Source organism: Clinocottus analis, unplaced genomic scaffold (genome assembly GCF_023055335.1).
Source record: "Clinocottus analis isolate CAN_PGR_092001 unplaced genomic scaffold, fCliAna1.0.p SCAF_14, whole genome shotgun sequence".
NCBI classification, from domain to species: domain Eukaryota; kingdom Metazoa; phylum Chordata; class Actinopteri; order Perciformes; family Cottidae; genus Clinocottus; species Clinocottus analis.
In genome coordinates, this window is record NW_027175865.1 from 3,373,893 (window position 1) to 3,395,138 (window position 21,246).

Sequence of the window (21,246 nt, forward strand, 5' to 3'; positions counted from 1 at the left end):
ATTTAAAAATCTCTAAATTATGAGTCAAACTGTAATGACTACGTAGTTCCTCGTATTTAACTACTCAAATCTCTTTAGTTTCTCTCAATTCTTTGTATCGCACACACACATAAGATACTTTCACTAAATATAATTATTACATTATGGTTATGAGATAATACATTTTAATTGGCTGAAATAAATCCATAATAAATGATACAAAAGTTAATTTAACTACCATATTTTATAGTCATGACCAAATATATACACACCAAAATATACTATTTATTTATTTACTCAAAACTATGATAGATTAGTTCATAACAACTTTCTTAACTTGAGAGAAACTAAACATGGAGCAAAATAAATTCATAACTGTGATTCAGAAAATAAGAAACATATTTTATTAAAGAATTATGTACAATAATTACAAATCTTTGAAATAGTATTCAAGGCCTGTACCCGAAAGCAAAAAAACAAAACGTTACAAACTGAATCCCTGTGGAGTGCATTTGGTCAAAGCGAGCAACAGAAAGTGGCGAAGACGCGTCATCCGTTATGTCCAGACTCCATTAAGACCAGCGTGTTGCTAAACCAAGGCTCTAATGGTGGAACTGGCACAGTACTGGTCTGACGGGGATCCTGAGCAGAGCTCCGGCCGCTGGTCACTTGATTCATTATCAACAGAAAACACGCAGTAGAACAAACACTGTGCTTTCTTCTCTCTTTCTGGACATGAGAGCCACTGACAGCGCGCGATACGTCAACGTTTGAGGAGCAGGAACAAGAAAAGAAGTTCACAGCGGCCCTTTTAGTTTGTGGAAATTCAGTTTTTGAACTTCAGCCAACTGAGCTTTTTGTTCATATTAACGATAAGTGCTTAAACTGGATCAGAAGACTCATTTATATACACAAAAAAAATTGCAGAGTGCACAAAAGTAACTGGCCAATAAGGTAAACAAAGCTGACATTTCCATACCGATAATAAATGTGCAGAAAGAAGGAACCACTATTTTGTTATTTTTTTTGGCGTAAGCTCAGTTCATCAGTTTTTAACTGATTCACATTCAGTTGCACAGTCAGGCAACGTGTGTTTGACCGTGTGCATGTGCGTGTGCGTGTGGGTGCAAGTGTGTGTGTGTGTGTGTATTCTCTCCACGCGGTGCAGCCTCGCTGCTCTCCGGGTAGCTTGAAGAACTACGCGGGCCGGCAGCCCTTCAGACAGCGCTTCCATTCAGAGCGCTGTACTTTAGCCCCATCGGGTGGCTTCCGGGGGCGCGGCCGTATTGCGGGGCGCCGACTTCAAACACTTCCTGGATGGCTTTTCGGAAACAGTGGAAGTTGTACTCTATCAGGCCTGCAAAAGGGGGACAAAGAAGCCATTTTCGTAAGGATGTTTCAAGAGTTTGATATCAACAGAAATGTGTAATTAGCACTTCCACTAGTTATTCTATAATAACGCAGCATATTTTCTAAATTTGTCATATGCTTTGTTTGTAAAATAACACACTGTAGTAATTAGCAACTGTACAATAATTGTAGTGAAGTAAAAAATACAATATATAAAGTATAAAGCAGTATAAAATAATATACTCAAGTAAAGTACATCCAATTTCTTGGAGCATTTGGTTCATTGATTGCTGTCGGGATGTACGCCAGAGAATTTAAATCCCACGTGTATGACGTCGTGCGTCATCAAGACTCCCGGTCTACTGGTGCCAACTCCACTGTTTATAAAACTACCCACCTTTCCTCTCGAAGCTCTCCTCTCGGAGGATGCAGACGAGAGCGAGGAACTTTGTGACCTCCTTCAAATAAAGCACCGTGGTGTTGTTGAGCTTGATGATGGCCATGGACTCGTTGTCGTAGGCGCAGCCGCTGCCGTCCTCCATCAGCCTGCCGAGGAGGAGGAGACAGAGAGGCGCCGTTAAGCTTCTCAACGAGAAAGAACGCGACCACTGCCAACGCTCCAAACCGACGCCATCGATCCTTCTCACCCGTAAATGCAGGACACGTCGATGACGACGTCGATCATGTCGCAGCAGAGTTCGTAGGACTGCATGTCCACAGGAGAGCTGTCTGTGGCGATGTAAATCTTGCTGACGACGTCGAACAGGAAGGCTTTCTCGATCCCAGAGTGCTGCAAATCACGGAGAGACGGAAAAAAGAGATGGTACCAAATAAAAAGGCGACACTTTAGAGACTATTTATTCGATTTAACAAACGTGAACATACCGATATGAAAATGTTCAAAAGGTTCTCCAACGTCGGCAACTGGGGAATGAGCTTCTGGACGACTTTACTGAAGGCCTCGAAGATGGAGTGGTCGTAGATGCTGGTTAGGTAGAAGCTGAGGGTGGGGAGGGAGCGGGAGAGGAGAGTTAGGACACCGCAAAAAGACGCAGTGTCGGCAAACAAGTCTCGGCCATAATGCTGCAAGATGAAACAATGCACCAATGCAACAGTGTCACAGTGAGAGAAAACCCAATGCTAAGCCTGAAATGTCTAGACTTTCTAAAAAACATAAAAAATGTAACTAAAAACAGCCGTAGGAACAGCTTGATTTATCTGTAGGAGCTATACAATATTGGGGTTCATCTGAAAGTTGTGTCAAGTAATCTTTTGGCTGCTTCAGTTAAGCAAAACTTGGTCCCACAAACCAAGGAGTTGGGTAACAATAACAACAAGTAACATCTCTCATTACACAGTTTTCACAGACGATTAACATTTTAAAAGAACATGCAGCTTTAAAAGGTTCCCTATACAAATTTCCGAGCATTAACACAGCATCAAATAACTAAACAACATTTGATCTGCACCTACATCTCAAGCGTCTGACCTGTGCAGACGTGTCAGAGGCTCACCTGAGGTGAAGCTTCTCCAGGCTGGCGTCTGCCAGATCGTCGTTGGCTCTCTGGTGGATGTCCCTTTGCGTCTCGATCTTGTGGTCGTCCGACAGACCGTCTACTTTATGGATGAACACCTCAAAGTTGATGTCTGGATTCACTCTGTAGGCTCTGGACACGGTGAGATGTAACCGGCTGAGGGCCTCGACATAGTCATCCTAACGAGGGGAGAAAAGTCTTGTGTTGATTCATCTCACACAGGAAACCTTTAAAAATGAAATAATAATAATCGCAGTCGTCTCCTTGAGGCTGAACTAATGTCGTTCTACCTGAGCGTCGATGACAAAGATCAAAGCGCCGGTCCCGTTAAAGATCATCTCGCTGTCAAAGGAGGGGTCGAAGAAGTCCACCTGGCCAGGAAAGTCCCAGATCTGGAAGTTGACGAAGGAGGTGCTGGAGATGTCGTCCTTGTAGATTTTGTTGGTGCTCTCGAGAAACAGCGTTTCATTGGGGGACATCTTGTGGAAAACCACCTGGTCAGAGGAGCAGGAGGATTATTGTCTCAGCCCAACGTTGTTACACCTGTTTCATGTCCATCTGTCCGTCCCTGAAGTCTCCACCCCACACACGTTTTCCCTTTCTTTAACAGAACAGTTCTCCCCAAAATAAAAATAAAAAGTATCCTCCCTCTTGTGCCTCATCAATCAAGATTGTTTTTATGAATTGAAGAGTGTTGGGAGATGTCAACCATAGTGATGTCATTGAATACTATGTGGCACTCAAAGCGCCAAAAAACAAATGATGTAATGTCTCTTTTCCAGAAATCATGAAGTGGCTACTGGAAATAATCTACAGACCTTGTTGAGAGAAGTTTCATGTAGGAACTGGAAAGAGACGTGTTGACAACATCCTCTGTTTTTTGGTCACGATATTAAAAAACACCTCTCAACATTTCATTCTCTACATGGCATGTTGTGTAGTTGGGGAACTGGATCTGTGAATCTCTAAATGGACATTAGTACCAATCTGGACTGCTGGTTGTGCACATTACCACACCACTGCCCTCATCCCCACCATGACTATGAAATTACTCACAATACACCAAACAAGATTCAAAAGGCAGGCTCATAAACCAACAACCAAACAGCTGTACATTCATGCACCTGCCAGTGCTGTGACTGAGCTACCTTCGTGCTGCTGGTGGTGGTTGTGTGTTTTAGGCCGTTTACCTTCTGGATAGAAGACTTCCCGCTGCGCCTCAGTCCCATCAGCAGGATCCTCGGCTTGTCAGCTGATGCTGAGATCTCCTCCATGTCAGACTCCTCCACCCCGTAGCCAAAACTTTTAGGAAATGACCCCACGACATCGTAACTCTCCGCTAACGCGGGCTCCTCGTACTGAATAGACATCCTAGCCTTTAACTGCTGTCTCTGTTATGTAGTTACACTCTCCTTTGAAGCCTTCCGGGTTGTTGTTTTTGTTGACTTTTCTTTTTTAAGTGTCTAGATAATCCCTACAGGAATGCTGTTTCTTTTCACCAGGAGCTAGCATGGCTAGCTACTTAGCTCGTAGTTGTAGACGCGTTGCTAATATGTTAAAAGTCCACGTGATGCCGCAACGTGTCCGCACAGGGTTCAAGATAACAGATACCGAAAGGTGAACTAACGACAATGCAGCGAAAGCATTATTTCAGACTAGCAAACAAACATGATTAGCAAGTTTGCTACCAGTTACAACAAGGCGAGTTCCTCGTCAGACGGGTCCGCCTCTTGAATCTGATTGGCTGTCGGCTCAACGCGCAGTCACGTGACAAACCGTCCAGCGAAACCGAAGAATCAGTTTTAAGCAGGAAGAACACAAACAGTGAGTGGTGTTTTTGGGTATTCAACGTTACCGTTATCTTGTTTTTGAACATTAATTAGACTCCATGTACTTTATGAATATTAGTTTTATTGTGACATTATTCAGAGCATGAATCTGTGTCTGCATGTTTGAGAAGTTATTGATTTCTTTCACGTCCCCCTCCTTGATTAGTGTTACTCCGCGTGTTCGCGCTCACGACTCATTGATCTTTTTTGCCTTTGCACTATTTTTGTGTAATCATTTTTCTTCAGCCTTGTTGTTGTGTTTCTGTGCAGTCATGATGACGAAGTGTTGCCGAAAGCCGGAAGTGATTCAGCTTAGTGTGTTTTTGCTTCTTCACGTGACTGTTTCAACCTTCTCACTGCCTTTATTTTATTGATCTAACTTTATACTGATCTATATTATTATTATGACAGACAGAGATCAATACAAGGAACAGGGTGGATAAAAAAAACGCACACACGATCCTTTATTTTTATTATTAAATGCTTAATAGAAAGAATGACGCATTCAACTGAAATCAGCAAAATATTCAATATTTTTTATCTTGACTGATTGGATCATTTCATAAGTTCAACTTAATTGATCCCCACAGAGGGAATTCAGTTGTTGCAGCAGCACAAGGACAGCAATGCTGATAAAGAGAAAAAAAAGGATTAAAGATGTATATATTAAATTACTAAAATAATATTAGCAGCACTGTCATATGAAGTTAACAGTGTACACCACACTGACACATTGGTTAAATAATGGTAGTTTGTCTGTATCCATTTAGATATATTTCATGAAAATAGACTATAAACCATAGGGGATGTGGGGTTAAGTTGATCTGTTATGGCTCTAGTTGTTCAGGTCTTGCAGAGTCTTGATGAAAAACAAAAAGCACACTTTGACCCCCCTGTGCATTTGTTTCAGGATCCAGGATGGCAGCCGCCCTCCTGTGTTTCCTTCTGGCTGGTCCGGTGCTGCTGGTCGCCAGTAGCCCAGTTCATACCGCCAATAATGGGACCGTACCACTGGTGCTGTGGCATGGGATGGGTGAGTGACCGCCCGGCCCGTCCTTCTACTCGGGCAACAGAAAAAACATTACATTTCCTCTCATGAGAGTAATCTAATGAAAACGTCTGAAGACTATAACTATTTATTCCAGCCGTTTTACTGTCTGTACTATATCACACACGTTTCACTTGTAACTGGGAGAATGCTCATTTTAATTACATAGTGGTTGAGGAAAATACAGTCAGGGGAAGTGAAAAAAAACAAAGCACTTTCTCTTCTCCTTCAACAAGCAGGTGTCTCTGTTTTATGTGTTGAGAGATGTTAATGTCAGCCATACACTTCAGAAAAAAGAGCCTGTGTTCATGCACGCCGTCCTTTGATAAGGATGCTGTTTTTCTATGTGTTTTGTCAATAAAAAGACAAAAACAAACAACTATTCAAACAGGAATACAAAGTGCATTTTAAAGTACATTTAAAATGTTGGTGTGTCCACCAGGCGACAGCTGTTGCAACCCGCTCAGCATGGGGGCGATAAAGAAGATGATCGAGGAGGAGATCTCTGGCATTTACGTGCTCTCACTGATGATCGGGAAGAATGTCGCTCAGGTACTTGTACACTTACTCAGCCGCTACTGAAGTAAACGGTTAACTTTGCGTCCCAGTTACTTGACCCAAAATGGTGACGTTGCTGGAGAAAATAGGATCTGCTCTATTTAAAAAATGTTGTGCTTTTCAATACACAAACAAAGCTTCACCTATGCACAGTGTGTTTTCCATGTGTGTGTCTTCCCAGTGTTTCCTGATTGTTGATTCCCTTCTCCTGTACTTGTTCCAGACTCCTCCCCCTCAGTGATTGTAAAGCCCCGCCCTAATTGTTTCCACCTGTGTCTCATTGCTAAGAACTAAGTTCTGTCACTTCAAATGGAACTAAAAAAAAGATGTATTTCTGTAAAAGGTACATGAATTAATATCCTGCCATTCTCCTTTTCCATTACACGCACACACACACGTGTGTGAGTATACGACCCGTGTTGACACGTTGAGCCAAGCGTGGCGCTCGTGAACCCACCGGTCTACAATACAAGCAGCCGTGATTGAAACATCCACATGACGTGCGAGGATTTCTGTTCTGTGATATTTGCAGCGCCGGTGGCACAAGTTACATCAGGGAGGGGGGGGGGGGGGCTCTTTTACAACTCCAACTATGTCATTTCTCAGCGGTAATATTCATAGCGAGCCGGCGCGCTCTGCTTTGATCCCTCGTAACGCCTCCGACTTTATATCCCCAGCTACCTCCTCCTCGAGGCCCCGTGCTCGTTTTGACTTCTTTTAATCTGCCCGTCATGCTTTGAGCTTTTCATGTTTGTCCTCCTGCAGGACATGGAAAATGGCTTTTTCATGGACGTGAATGAGCAGGTGTCCGCAGTGTGCAGTCAGCTGGCCCGGGACCCAAAGTTGAAGGAAGGATACAACGCCATGGGCTTTTCCCAGGGTGCACAGTTCCTGTATGTAACTACTGGTCTGGGCACTGAGTGGTTTTCATTATGTGGATGTGAGAGAAAATTGGACAAATGATGCGCTTGTATAGTTTCTCATGGAAATATAATTACCAACGTCTCAGACGACAGTGTGATATGAACTGTTGGGCTTCATTCTCAGGCCTCTGTTGGAGCATGTTGTCCATTGAACGTCTCCGGATAAGAATGAGGAAGCTTGCGTTGACTCTCCCCTGCTTCCTCTCTCTTCCTCGCAGGAGAGCCGTGGCTCAGCGCTGTCCCTCTCCACCAATGAAAAACCTGATCTCCGTCGGGGGCCAGCACCAAGGTACCGCTATGGGGAAACCGAAACGCCACCGATTTAAAACCGCATCAATGAGCCTCACTGTTGCACTGGATGACATGTTCCTTCATCATCATGAATGTGGACACTGTCAGGTTTTTTTTTCTTCATCCCTCCCACACACATACACACACACACACACACACACACACACACACACACGGAAGAACCGTGAATACTCACTAACACACCATAATGTGTATTAATGCACGGTTGAAAATAGTCCCCGGCATATGCATCGTTTAATCTAATTTGACATTTGTGGAAAAACTATAGTGCCTAATTGTTTTAGGGATTTAAAAAAAATAACTTAAACTATATCTATGACTCATTTTTGAAGATTTTTCATCTTCACTTGGAACAAATGGACTTGGTTCTGAGGGCCACAGACACAAAGCATTGCCATGAAGAGTGGAAATGATGGTTTGGCTCTTTTCATGGAACTTGTTGGTGTGATTATCACTCATTACAAACTGTCTTGACAAATATTGTGTGTTTTTAAAATCCTCAGGAGTGTACGGGCTGCCCAGATGTCCTGGAGAGAGCTCCCACATCTGCGACATGATACGCAAAGCCCTGAACAGTGGAGCTTACACCGACATGGTTCAGAAACAGTGCGTCTCTTTCCCCTCCTCCTCTGATCGATTATTTGTCCGATGTGTTCAATGGCCCTGATATCGTGTGGCTATCGTCGTCGCCGCTGCAGCTGACTGAATGTTGTGTTTGTGGTCCTCAGCCTGGTGCAGGCCCAGTACTGGCACGACCCCTTAAACGACGACCTGTACAAGAAGCACAGCCTCTTCCTGGCCGACATCAACCAAGAGAGGGTCAGTACACTGTAAACCTGTAAGACGTTGAGGAATTAAATAATTTCTACTTACAAAGCATGTCTTAGTCATTTACTTTATTAAAATCCATTTTCTAGCTTTTTGTGGGCTATATAAAGGGGACATAACATGCTCATTTTTATGTCCGTACTTTGTAATTTGGGTATGCATATATTTTTGGGGAATCTGAATCTAACAATTTCTCATATAAAAAAAATAGTAATATTTAATATTTTGTATTGTTAAAGGTTGTAAATGAGACTTACAGGAAGAATCTGCAGCTGCTGGAAAAGTTTGTCTTGGTCAAGTTCCTGCAGGACTCTGTAGTGGATCCCGTTGATTCAGAGGTACCGAACACACACACACACACACACACTCACTAATGATCTACTCTACTGGACCATTTCACTGAATAAAAGAAAGCTGCATCACAAACCGCCTCATCGTGATTGTGTGTTTTTGCTGCAGTGGTTCGGCTTCCTGAAAAGCGGCCAGGCCATAGAGACGGAAACGCTCCAGGAGAGTGCGCTCTACAAAGAGGTGACGCTGTTTATTGGCTCATAAATACATGCAGCTGACAGTGTGAGGAACTCAAAACTTACTTATGCCAAGTAGCAATACTACAGTGGTAAAGTGCTCTAATGCAGGTCAAAAAATACTTTGAGTACCAAAAGCCACAGCACTCATTAGAGTAATAGACGTATATGCATTCATATTGCAGCTGGTTTAACTGTTGTACACACGGTCGTACTGTATTGTTTGTCGTTTCTTCCATGCTGTCGGTTTCTTAAAGTTAGCCAACAATGGGGTGCAGTAGCTCCGCCTTCTTACTGCAGCGTTTGAGGACTTTAACCTGAATGTCTCCACCCGCAGGACCGTCTGGGCCTGGCAAAGATGGACAAAGCCGGAAAGCTGGTGTTTCTGTCAAGTGAAGGAGACCACCTGCAGTTCACCAGAGAGTGGTTCAACGCAAACCTGCTGCCTTATTTGCACTAAAACTCAATGACTATAGTATCAGAGTTAAACTACTATTCGGCTTCAGGAGCAACATAATGCCGTCAATAAGCAAAAAAGCTCAAGAACCTGAGCAGTGCTGCAGCGAGCACATGATTCATTCCTATTGCACTGATCACTTGTAGCATCTTGTTGTTTTGTGATTTTTTTGTTTCACTGCATTGCTAACTTGTATCTCTACTGTACACGGTTCTGATGACGTCACTGTCAGACATGTTGAATCAACTTTTTTTTAAATAAATTTTGTTCTTATGTAAATCATTTAAATGCCTCGTCTGTAAACATTACATTTTAATCCAATAAAGACAAACACACTTTATTTCAACATTTTTTAATGATGTCTCCAGTACTAATGAGCATAATTCTGATTTTTGGACCCCTCCAAAAAAAAAAAAAAAATGTAAGAGGTAAAAAGAAACGAAAGAAAATTCTGCAAAGAACCTGAAGAGCTGAAGATAACCAGAGAGTCGACGTGAGCAATGAGCGAGTGGAAAGACGTCGGCGGCTAATTTTTAAGACTATTCAGTAATAATTAATGTCTATAGGAGGTGAATAAAACAGATTTTTCCAATCTAGAGACAGAGGTGAAGCTTTTAACCGTGATTCTGGCCTTCAGTCTCTCCCACGTTCTATCAACATCTTTGCTCTTTATCGCAAACATTTTCTTACATGCTTCTTTATATGGAATGTTTTGTTTTTTAATACTCGGGAATGTCCTATGTGCGGGTTAAAGGGAAATCACGTGGAATGATCAGCTTCCTGCTATTCTAACGGTTCCAACGTCATCTAGATGAGTTTCATGATGTGCACACAGCTTGTTTTTAACTCCTATTTATGTGCTCAGAGTGCTTTTATGCATTCATTGTGTTCCATATTATTATCCACTATGAGTGTTAACACTATTATAGTCAACATCAGCAGAGGTGATATGAATGCTATTATCCTCTTTGTTTGACAAGTGCCAGTAGACTGCATATAGTGGAACAGAAACCTACCAGCGCCCCCTGACCAGGAAGAGGAGCCTGATTGGCTTGCAGAGGAATCAATATGCCTGTTTTCATGTTGGCTATTCTACGCGTTAAATTTAGCTTAACATCATCCAGATAGATACAGAGCATCCCAGCTATTGGCGATACTCATAAATGTTTTTTTTTAGTTTTTTTTTTTTAAAGTGCTCTCTGGCTCATAGGAAAAAAAAACAGCAATTTGAATGCCAAGCCGCTCCCTGCTGATTGGCTGGAGGAATTAGCTCCAGATAAAAGTGAGCAGTCCTCTCATTGGCTGATGGAAGGGGACAGCTTAAGCTGTGATTGGCTGATGAAAAGGAAGGAAGGGAGGGAGGTATAATGCATGAGGTTCAAATCTCAAGTCTACAGTGTAAAAGTGAGCTGGCGAGGGGGCGGTTGATCGGTCGAAGAAAGGCGTTTTAGCAAAAAAAGGGTGTGGGAATGGTATCGAGGACGGGTAGCCATTTTTATACATTTTATGCGTCTATCCAGCAATCTCAGTTGACGTGGTAACGAGCTTCTTGCCGTCCCAGATGGTCTTGAACTGCTCAGGGACAGGGAGCTCCGTCTGGAGAGATGAGAGAGAAAGAAGGCACGTTGAAATCAACGCTTTGCATGCTACCGCTACGTCAAGGATACGGCTAAAGAAACAAAGCTCCAAAAATCCTTTTCAATATTGTTTTACCCAATTTCCCCCCTGAAAGGATACTCACAAACTCTCCGTCTTTGTCGGGCACCAGGACGTTCATCTCTGAGCTCTTGGCGCTGACGATCTCGCAGCTCAGTGAGTCTTTGCTCAGGTAGACGTGGCAGCCGTCGGTCTTGTTGATGGAGATGGTGGGGACCTTCCCCATGACCTGGACACAGAGACACATGTAGCTGTATTCACACATTTATCTGCGGGCCAAAATGGAGCCGTCTGCAGTGCACCGCCACATGAACAGTTACACTTTGCTGTTGCACTGCAACGCACCTGGACTTTGACATCCCTGCAGTTGATGATCTCTACGATGCCGACGACGTCGTCAAACACCAGGCCCAGTTTCTTACAGTTGTCTGACGGAGAGAAACAAAACGCATATTTATAGAGAAGAAATATATACAATATATTCATCTTCAAACAATTACTTAATCTGTAGATTCAGAGTATCTTCTTAGAATACTTTAATTATTACACAAAATATAAATATACTATAGGTTATAATCCAAATTAGCTGCACTTGTTTTTGTTAAAAATTTGCACATTTCCAGCGCAGTACAAATATCCCTTATGAGAGATATGTGTCATTGTTACAGGAATAAAAGAACCACTGTGTCACTTCTATTATTGTTATTTTCATTCGGGGGATCATGCTGCAGGTTTTGGAGGTGACGCTGCAAGCTACAAAGCCTGTGTTTGTTTGCATTTTTGGAAATTAGCAAAGCGAGTTCTGAAATCACGTCTCTCTCGGATTTCTCTGCAGAATTATTTATCTAAAACCTCAGAAGATTTGGACCGGTGAGGTTAAACATCCAACACACGGTTTTGTTCTTACCAATAGTGATGGAGTTGATTTTGTTCTTGACATGCAGGGTGCTCTTGTTACACTTGTAAGCATAAACCACTTGTTTCAGCTCAGTTTTCTCGATCACCAGGTTCTGCGCATCCTCCTGGTTCTCCTGCAGACGGCAAGAAGAGGAAAAAAAACAAAACATCGTTGATGAGCGATTATGTGACAACAAAAGGCTAGCTATTTAAAAAAAACAATTAAACGGTAATTCATTTGGTCCGACAGGCCGCTGCATAAACAAACCATTCCTTTTAAGCGAGAGTGAACCAACAACTTACCACTTTCCATTTCTTTCCATCCAGCTCGAACACGGGGGGCTGTTTCGGGGCGGCTGACGCAGCAGGTCGGGGAGCAGCGGAGGCGAACGGTTTGGGTCCGGAACGTACTGAAGTGGTCGTATTCCTCAGATTAGGATTCTTGTGGGTCTTCTGGTCGTCGCTCACATGCTTCAGGCCTGAACAGGTCAAGAAAAGAAGGGAAGTAAGTCCTCCAGTTATAAACTAGGCGGTAATATTTGGTTTCTGAGCAATTAAGTGCATTTCAGTTCAATTTGATTGATGAAGTCACAAAAATTCAAAAGGAAATGTATTACTCCATCAAAAATATTGTGCATCAAAACTATAAACAGACAAAAAGAAAGAATAAATACAATTAAAATGCAGCTTCTCTGATGCGCGTCACCTACCACTGGTGACGCTTGTTCCCTGGTTGATGGAGGCGAACAAAGCGTTACGGCTCTCATTGGCGCCGCCGCCACCAGACGATGCGCTCAAGTCCATTGGAGGAGGAGGTCCAGGGGGAGGTGGAGGAGGACATCCACCAGGAGCCGGGGGTGGCGCTGCAGAGGCTGAAGCTACGGGGCCCTGAGGAATCATTTGAGCACTTTACAGCTGTTTTTAAAAAAGGTTACTCTGACACTTTACTGTCAGGCGCTTGATGAATATGGTCTCTTTAAACTTTCTTTTAACGTTATCTCTGAAGAGCATTTATCTCATGAGACTCACGCTCTTGCTCCAGGTCAGCCCGGTGGTGTGGTGCTTTTTGATGTAGTTTTGCAGCTCAGTCCAGATGGAGACGTAGGCCTTCACCCAGTCCAAATGTGTCTTATCCCTGTGAGGAAGAGACAGAAACGGTCAAGTCAAAATTTCACCATTTTATTCTGTCTCTTTTCCCCCCTCAAGCAATTATCTGGTTTATTTTCACGGCTCTGTGTCCCAGAGGAAAACAACATATAAGAACCTCCACACACAAACAAAACTAGAGATTAACTACTTAAAAGTTAACATTTTTCTAACCCATATGAAACACTAAGTCCAGATCTCACACGGTATACATATTCGATTGCATGCTTTGTAATCAGCATTCGACTGCAGAGCGCTAACTGACACATTTGAATAAAAACTGTGTGTGTGTGTGTGTCACCGCTCAGCATAAACTAGATGATTTTAGCCTCATTAACGTCCACGTTCTAACTTTTTCAGTTCAAAACACAGGAAGTCTGGCGGAAGCACGAATCAGCGAGTCACGTGTCGCAGCAGCGACTCTGTAGAAATGAACTCAAAAATAAAAAATACAAAAAAGTGCCTGGAGGAAGAATAGATGGACGACAGATGGCAGAGCATGTTGCTTGGCTGCATATGGAAGTAAAGCTGACTATTTGAGTTTTACAATAGAAAAAAATAATAATTAAAAGAAATGGCAGAAGGGGGCCATTTAAAATGAATGTGTGGCCAACTTAACCGCAGACCATACTATAGCTTTACTTACTTTTCCTTGAAATCCTTGAGCACACGGTTGGTGTAGAACATGGCAGCATCCTGCATCTCTTTAACATAGGGGCATGGTTTAGGAGCCTGCGACACAACAACAAAAAAGAAAAAGGTAAACACAAATGCATCCATACCTAAACTGAGATTTATTAAATGTTTTTATGTTTGTGAGTGTGAGATGGGAATCCTTGAATGAAGACTGGAAGAAGGGAGAAGAAAACATCTCCGAAGTAAAGAAGTAAATTAAAAAAAGATACTCGACAAATATGCTCATTTCCGTTCATGAAGAAGTTTTTGAAAAGAATTGGAACAAGGACAGAAGTCTGCACGCTAAATGTGACGCTACAGCCAAAAAAGGACTGTTGGCTTAGCATAAAGACTGAAAGCAGAGGGGAAACAACAAGCCGGGCTCTGTGAACGCAACAAAAGAGTTGCCTTTATGCTTTGTTCTGCGTCTGAATTATACATCCAAGATGTAGTATGTGAACTATAGCTACTGGTAGGGAGCTTCTGTTCACAATGGACAGAGTCAGGCTAGCCATTTCCCTCTGTATGCAGTCTTTATGCTAAGCTAAGCTAACCAGCTGCTGGTTCGAGTTGTATATTCAGTATACAATCACAACGGTATTGATCCTCTCAACTCCAAAGAATGAACGCATCAATTATGCGTATTTGACATCCTGATGTATTATTCACAAGAATCCAAACAACAACAAAGAGTTAATCATCTCCACTGTAACAGCGAAGCTCTGTTTCTGTTCCGGCACGTTTCAGCCAAGAAACCGTCGCTCACCAGACGGCGATGACAGAATCAAAGAGCGTCTTGTTTCCGACCATCGTGCACTCATTTCTCTGCCCACCAAACCCTCTCCTTGGAACGCACAAACTGAAAATTTCAAAGAAGCTTCCCTTCCTGCTCGTTAAACCCCTACCATCCCCTCGTCTTACCATGGCGACCCATCCGAGGGCGGGCACGCTCTCGGACACGGCCGAGAGGTGGTTGAACTGTGGCGAGGTGCGGTGCTGCTCGCGGAACGCCTGCACCTGCTGGATGGCTTTGGACACCGGCTGCAGGAGAGCCGTCAAACCGGCCTGAACGGGGAGAGACGACACAAAAGAGTCGCGGTTAAAATTACAACTCACACTTATGAGCAAGTTGCATCTTTTTTTGAGATTCAGGAGATTGTTTTCTTTTAATCTGGTGAGCTTTTGTGTTCATTACCTAAATACAAATTAAATGCTCCATTACAAAAGAACTGGGTGACTTTGGGCTGCTTTTATTTTACCCAACAAGTTTCTGATATTGGAGACCAAATATTCTACTTTTCAGAAACGCATATCGAGCATAAATCCACAGCATCATTCTGCCTCCTGAGGAGAATACAACCACTGTTCCTCCTTTGACACAACGTCACTTCAGCAGCGCATTAAATCTGCTTAGGAATGAAATCTAATAAATAATATAACCCACTTATGTTCAATTAAATAAGTATCACATGAATTCAAATAGTTTTGATTCATTTGGACTGTACGACTTACGCTGAATCACTCAACAGCTGTCGAGTCTTGTAGCGACACAAAAGACATACATTTGATTTTTTTCCCCCTTGTTTTATTAAATGAGTGTTAACTTAGTGCTGAGATGGAAAAATACTGACACTTGTCTCCAATTTTTAGAATTACATCAAAGAACTACACACTGTTCCTCCACTGCGTCTATACAACTGTAGATGAAAGACTGCGTTGTAGAGATCATAATTTAAGTGCGATACCGACTGATCGCGTACAAAACATCCATCTAGTGTTGCCGGGGTGCCACCAATGGAAAAAGTCCACACATCTCTGGCAGGGCTCCCGTTAACCCTTTGCATTAATCTAGCTGGAATATATAACAGTTAATCAGCAGAATTTTAAATGTAAAATTAGCCGCAATTGTGAGATTCTGACCCTGTTTTCACTCTTCAGAATGAAGCAGCTCAACTGCCAAAATCAAAGCCGCAGTTTGGGCTTTACAAAGAGCAAAATCCCCTCTGTCGAGTTTAATACAATCTAAAGAAAAACTGATCGCTCAAACTCTTCCATGACTCGAACCATTTGAGGTTTCTGGCAGGAAACAAGGAGAAAGACCGTGACAGAGAACCGAGTGAAGGGGCCGCAGGCCAAGATACGAACGCATTGAATTATTCAAATTGATGAAATTGATTAATCAATGCCGTTTAGTCAACAACGTGACCGAGCAATCACAGAGTGTTCAACTCACGTCAGAGGGCTTCTGGGAGGATGAGGCGGTTACGAGGAGTTGTCTCTGACTGGAGAACGCCTGCTTCATCATGTCTGCCTGCAGGAGAAGAGAAAGGTTCACAGTGGCAGAACTCAAATTCAGAACAACGCATGTTGGGCCCCGTCGGTCATTTTTAAACTGCCACTTACATGAGTCTTGACGTCGCCGCCGATCTTCTGGCTGAGGGAGACGTACTGAGCCAATGGGCCGTTGACAATCTCGTCAAAGGCCTCCACGAACACTGATACAGCTATAGAGGAAAAAAAAAGCATACAAAATACATTTAAAAATCATGAAATAGTTTGGAGGAGGCTGAGCTAATGTGAGCGTTGCATGAACAAGTGTATCTGACGTCTAAACTTTAAAAAAAAAAAAAAAAAAGCCTTCAAGCTCTCTTTTTAGACTCAGCTTTGGTCTCTACAGGTAAATAATAGATTTATCGGATTAAAGCATCGTTGAGTAATGCTCCATCACGTTCAGCAGAACTGTTATTCATGATAAGTGGACTAAATCGTACAACAATGATGATGATCATGTACCTCCACCCCCAGAAGAATCTCCACTGCTGCCTCCTGGCCCCGACATGGACTCCAGGCGACCCACCGCCACCTCCAGCCGCTGCACCAGACCCGCCAAGTCAGCCATACCTGTGATGGAGGTCAGGGAATGAATATTATAAGTCTAAAGATTGTTAAAATTAACATTCAAGTGTGAAAAAAAGAACTACTCCGTCTTCGGTAGAAGCCTCTGCCCTTAACCAGGCTCACTGGCAGATATTTTCTGAACCAAAAATAGTTTTCATGTTGGCTCCATGAGAAGAAATAGACGGCGTTACACAGCCCATGTATTGATGAACTGATTTTAGTTCCCCAGAGTGAGGGCAACCTGCCAGTAGTGCAACAGGCGAGTTCAGAGACTGACTGCATCTATATATTGATCAAGGCTCCGGGTGAATAGGTTCAAAAACACATTTTATATCATGTTTGTGAAGGTGTACTGGTTCATGGTCACACCATAACGCAGTTACCTGCTACTCCACAAGCTGCTTTTTGTGTTTGTCCCAGTGTTTATTTTTAAATCGAGACTTTCTGTCCTAGTAGTCCTCTAATTGGGGACTGAATTACTCCTGGGACAAAGGGTAAAAGGCAAATACTACAATTAACAATGAGCTACTTTGGTAGGGTAACAAAGACAGCTGTGCTCTGGCTCCTGGCTTTTCCTTTGCTTGATTTAGTCCTACGAGGCTATGCGTAACTACCTGCAACACGGTGACAAGCTGTTCCAGATAAAAGCTGACATCTTTGATAGAAACATGGTGAAGCATCGGGTCATCACTCCAAGCAGTGATATTTGTCTAACAAAAAATGTCATGGTTTGCTCGACTGATTGTTGTGACGGCCTAAAGCTTTTGACCAGATATCACCAGACTTTTTTAGAAGTCTGAAAATGTAAAATCATCCAATAAGTCCTACAAAAATAGTTTCAAGTGGCAGAATTGTCTCCTTTTTGCTTTTCTATCCGGTTAACCATCTTTGAGCCCTCAATTCCCAAAACTGCCAGCAAAGAAGTATTTTGTCCACACAGGCTTACAACAAAAGTTATTATCCAACATTGCCTGCACAAACCAAGTCTCCCAGAATTTGAATCAGATCTACAAACATGTGAATATGGCAGACCCTTGGTTGCAGAGTGTTTGCGGTGTACGTCACAAATCCGACCACAGAACCTTTGGGTTAAAAATGCAAGAAAAGTAGTCACATTCCACCTTTAGAGTGGTTGGGTCATGAAAAATAAAGCTGAAAGGGTGCGTTGGCAAGCAGGTCAGGACTTGCTGAGGTATTTAGATCATTACAAGTCACCGTCGACTCTGCAGAGTGCAGTCCTGGCCTGTTGTCCCAACTAAGGCATCTGCAGATGCTTGGATGCTTCACAACACTATCATTAAAAAAAATTACTCGCCGCTAAAGTCCAAACTAAGGAGACACTTACAGAATGAAAAAAAAAGACAGCAACCATTGTGATGACCAGACAGTTGGAATGTATGCCAACATGCAATCTGATCACCCTCGCCCCTTTGACTACATGATTAACCAACGTCAATCCAAGTCCAGCATAATCCTACACGGATACACCCGATGAGAAAAGCTGACATTACATAAGATGGCATATTATGTAACCCGACGCTGCCTTCACCTGTGTGAATGAGTGCCTCCAGCCTTCAGGTACTTACACCTGGCTGACGATGAATTGATGCACACAGACCACTCTTACTAATGAGTCCGACGCAAGGGAAACCTGCCGCTACAGTGTCACTTTCACTACAAGACACTGAACTAACGCTTTAGATATCTAGTAACCGAAAGAGCGCTTAACGCTTTTGGCTGTGATCGATGATGAATCTGGAGACTCTTTCCTGGTTGTAATACAAGAGCGAAGGGCGTTGTTCCAGAAATTACTGGCCAATTAATTTGGATACATAAAAACGGTAGGGCTGCGTAGCAAATGTCAATATTTTTGCCAGCAAAATGTCTGTTCAAGTTCATGCTTTAATAAAAAAAAATATGCCAATTTTACTTGATCTTATAATTATGTGCTTCTTGTAGTTAGACAATATTGAACATTTGACAACATTTATTTGTAGAAAAAAACATGTTGCCTTCCCAAATAAGATTAAAGTTTTAAACGTCTGATGTTTTACTGATTCCAATATTAATCACGTTGCTGAGAGCAGTGTATTGGGGCCCTAAAGCCTCACTAGTTGAAGCAGGTTACAGATTAAGTCAGCCCTAAAGCTGTTAAAGGAAGCCATATCAACAGCGTTTGAATGACGTTATTATAAAATACACCAAAACGAGTGCAGGAGAGGCGATACCATGCCACATTTTAAAAAAATAATTAAAAAAAAAAATGACTCATGATGGCCAGCAAAGTACTACTCTTAGCAGATGAGTCAGTCAGTTCCTAAACATCTCAACTTCCTTTTTTCAGCCGCATTCATTCAGACAATGCTGTATATTAACTTCACGAGGCGTGAAGCTAAAACTAGATCATAGCAGAACACATAACATTACTACCCTTGACCTAAATGTTCAGGGCTACTACAGCATAAACTGTGTAGCTGCAGGTATCACAGATATATTTCCTGGTGTCAGATGAGATATGACTCACCAGCAATACAGGAAGGGAGTGGTCGCTAAAGGTGTAGGCTCTGAGAGTAAAAAACAAGCACCTAAAATGGACAAATTTTTTTTACTAACTAACAAACTTTACTCAGTTCAGTTTATAAGCTGGAAAACATTTTCTAAAGTGCATATGTTTAAGCAAAAGAGCTGACCTTCAAGGAAAGTACACAGTCAAGAAAACAGCAACAACTTTCCAGAGACATGAGGGCCGATGACTTCAACCAGGGAATCATGGCTTTCATAACATTTTCCTGAGATTCATGCGCTATAAAAAAATTAAATAAAAATAAAAAAGGCAAAACCGGGGCTTCACTGCAACGTCACAGGAGTAAGAAAGTAAGGCATTTTAAAAGGGAAAGTTAAGAAATGGGGTTTGACGTGCATAAGCTAACGAAGTAATAATAGATTTGCGAAGTACAGCTCTGTTTTCTTTTGCATAAGGGCGTGTGCTAGCTTTTGCCTTTTAAAAACTCTCCAAACGAAGTTTGACTTCATCCTTTCAGCCATGTTGAGCTCTGGAGATGCATGTAAGTATATATGCATACATACTATTACTTATTCTGCATTATAGCTCTTGCTGGTCTTCCTCCAACATGTAAAAACCCTGTCAACTGTATCCATAGACCTACTTTTTGTAGCCATATGGCAGAAATGTTCTGAACAAAGCACCCTCAGCATGCAGGGGCAGTGAAGCAGGCTAGGCCTGTGTGATGCGTCTCTGCCTAGGGGCCAGACGTGCAGGCATAAAGAATGTGTGCGTGTAGCCTCCTCTGATCATTTGCATGGTATAAAGCAAAACCACACAGTTAATGTCTACTTCTCCACAGAAAAGAGGACCAAAACAACGCTGGTGAGCTCTACCTATCCCTAAACAGTCCTACTTGTAGGCTCAGGGCTCCAACGAATCATGTTCAAAGCCGCTGATGTTAATGAGATCACTGGGTTTCCCCAATCAGACGGCCCTGGATGCTAGCTCGGCTAAAGCTAGCTAGCTAGCTGGCTAGCCGGGTGGGTGTTGTGCGGAACTCGGTGTCCCGGGCAAGTGTAACCTACCTAGCCGACACACCGTGACAAAACACACAGGTCAAGCCTTCAATCGTGAAGGAGAGGTCGACGAGACAGTCGGACAGCTTGAGTAAACATAGGTTTCCCCTAAATAACGCTATCTAAGCTAGCTATAGACCGTTGCTGCTCCGATGAGGAACCGTTCAGCACGGCTTGCACAATGTGTCAAAACACCAACGGCGACAACGAGAAAGCCGAACGACATACGGGACGGCTTTTATTTGACAAAGACATCCTACATCGGAGTTAAACATATACCTGGATTGTATTAGTTATTTAACCCTCTCTGTTGTGAAGGGTCTGCAGTCTTTCGGCATTTCCTGGATCTCCTCCACACACACACACACACACACACACCTCAGACGCACACACACACCCCTCCCTGTCAGCTATTGTAAGTCTGCAGGAAAAAAAAAAGAAGTTTCCACATTTCAGCGAGCAGACGTCTCTTAACACAGAAAGAAGAAGTTAACGGACCGGACACACACACACATTTAAACATTTAGCTAACTATATGTAAAGGCTAGCAAAGCAGCCGCCTGTGCTAGCAGGGTGTATTAGCATCACACCGACTTTAACACATTATTTCTGAATGGTTCACTGCATGACGTGTCGGCGCGCGCTGTTTTGTCCTTTTTGCTTATTTTTTTCACGCTTTAGCAAAGCCAATAAAACCCACATCGCGACAACTGCACGACACTTACCTGCTAAAGTGGTCGAGCAGTGATTTGGTCGTTTATGTCACCGTGGGAGCTCGCGGGCTTGTAGAGCAGACGACTGGGCTTCGTCTTTTCTTTTTTTTTCTTCCTGTATCTCGGTAAATTTACCCAGCTGTCACCGCGCCGCGTTTCCGCCCTTGTTCGCGCAACTAATTCCTTTCCCATATAAGGAGTGCGAGAGGCAGAGGGCAGCTATGTTGGAAAGAGAAAAAAAAGAAGAAACAGACGTTTTCCTTCCTCATGCCATGACAGAAGGATAAGCAAAGATGTCGTTGTAGTCTTAGTTTTCCTTTTTTTTAAAAAGTG

The 21,246-nt window shown here is 42.8% G+C and overlaps 3 protein-coding genes across 4 annotated transcripts; 1 reads left to right on the forward strand and 2 right to left on the reverse strand.

Annotated features, from left to right (window-relative positions):
* Positions 1-360: 360 nt before the first annotated feature.
* Positions 361-4,586, reverse strand: rragcb (Ras-related GTP binding Cb). Its single transcript, XM_068575122.1, has 7 exons — positions 4,055-4,586; positions 3,155-3,358; positions 2,844-3,043; positions 2,215-2,329; positions 1,977-2,119; positions 1,727-1,875; positions 361-1,336 (listed from the first exon to the last, which is right to left on the reverse strand). The coding sequence occupies exons 1-7, from the start codon at positions 4,232-4,234 to the stop codon at positions 1,197-1,199; spliced, it is 1,131 nt and encodes a 376-aa protein (XP_068431223.1). The 5' UTR covers positions 4,235-4,586; the 3' UTR covers positions 361-1,196.
* ppt1 (palmitoyl-protein thioesterase 1 (ceroid-lipofuscinosis, neuronal 1, infantile)) lies at positions 4,487-9,628 on the forward strand. The gene is made up of 10 exons (XM_068575123.1): positions 4,487-4,688; positions 5,604-5,726; positions 6,184-6,293; positions 7,065-7,192; positions 7,441-7,511; positions 8,038-8,140; positions 8,263-8,353; positions 8,602-8,700; positions 8,822-8,893; positions 9,227-9,628. Exons 2-10 carry the CDS (start codon positions 5,612-5,614, stop codon positions 9,347-9,349), a joined length of 912 nt encoding a protein of 303 aa, XP_068431224.1. The 5' UTR covers positions 4,487-4,688; positions 5,604-5,611; the 3' UTR covers positions 9,350-9,628.
* Positions 9,629-9,682: 54 nt separating this feature from the next.
* Positions 9,683-21,041, reverse strand: cap1 (CAP, adenylate cyclase-associated protein 1 (yeast)). Of its 2 annotated transcripts, none has more exons than XM_068575119.1 (13): positions 20,926-21,041; positions 16,514-16,621; positions 16,124-16,224; positions 15,954-16,031; positions 14,642-14,785; positions 13,692-13,777; positions 12,929-13,034; positions 12,610-12,787; positions 12,203-12,378; positions 11,910-12,033; positions 11,348-11,430; positions 11,088-11,231; positions 9,683-10,942 (listed from the first exon to the last, which is right to left on the reverse strand). In XM_068575119.1, the coding sequence occupies exons 2-13, from the start codon at positions 16,617-16,619 to the stop codon at positions 10,859-10,861; spliced, it is 1,410 nt and encodes a 469-aa protein (XP_068431220.1). In that variant the 5' UTR covers positions 16,620-16,621; positions 20,926-21,041; the 3' UTR covers positions 9,683-10,858. The 2 variants fall into 2 exon arrangements, with proteins under 2 accessions (XP_068431220.1, XP_068431222.1); XM_068575121.1 differs by lacking the exon at positions 20,926-21,041 and adding an exon at positions 20,480-20,592.
* Between the last annotated feature and the right edge of the window lie 205 nt (positions 21,042-21,246).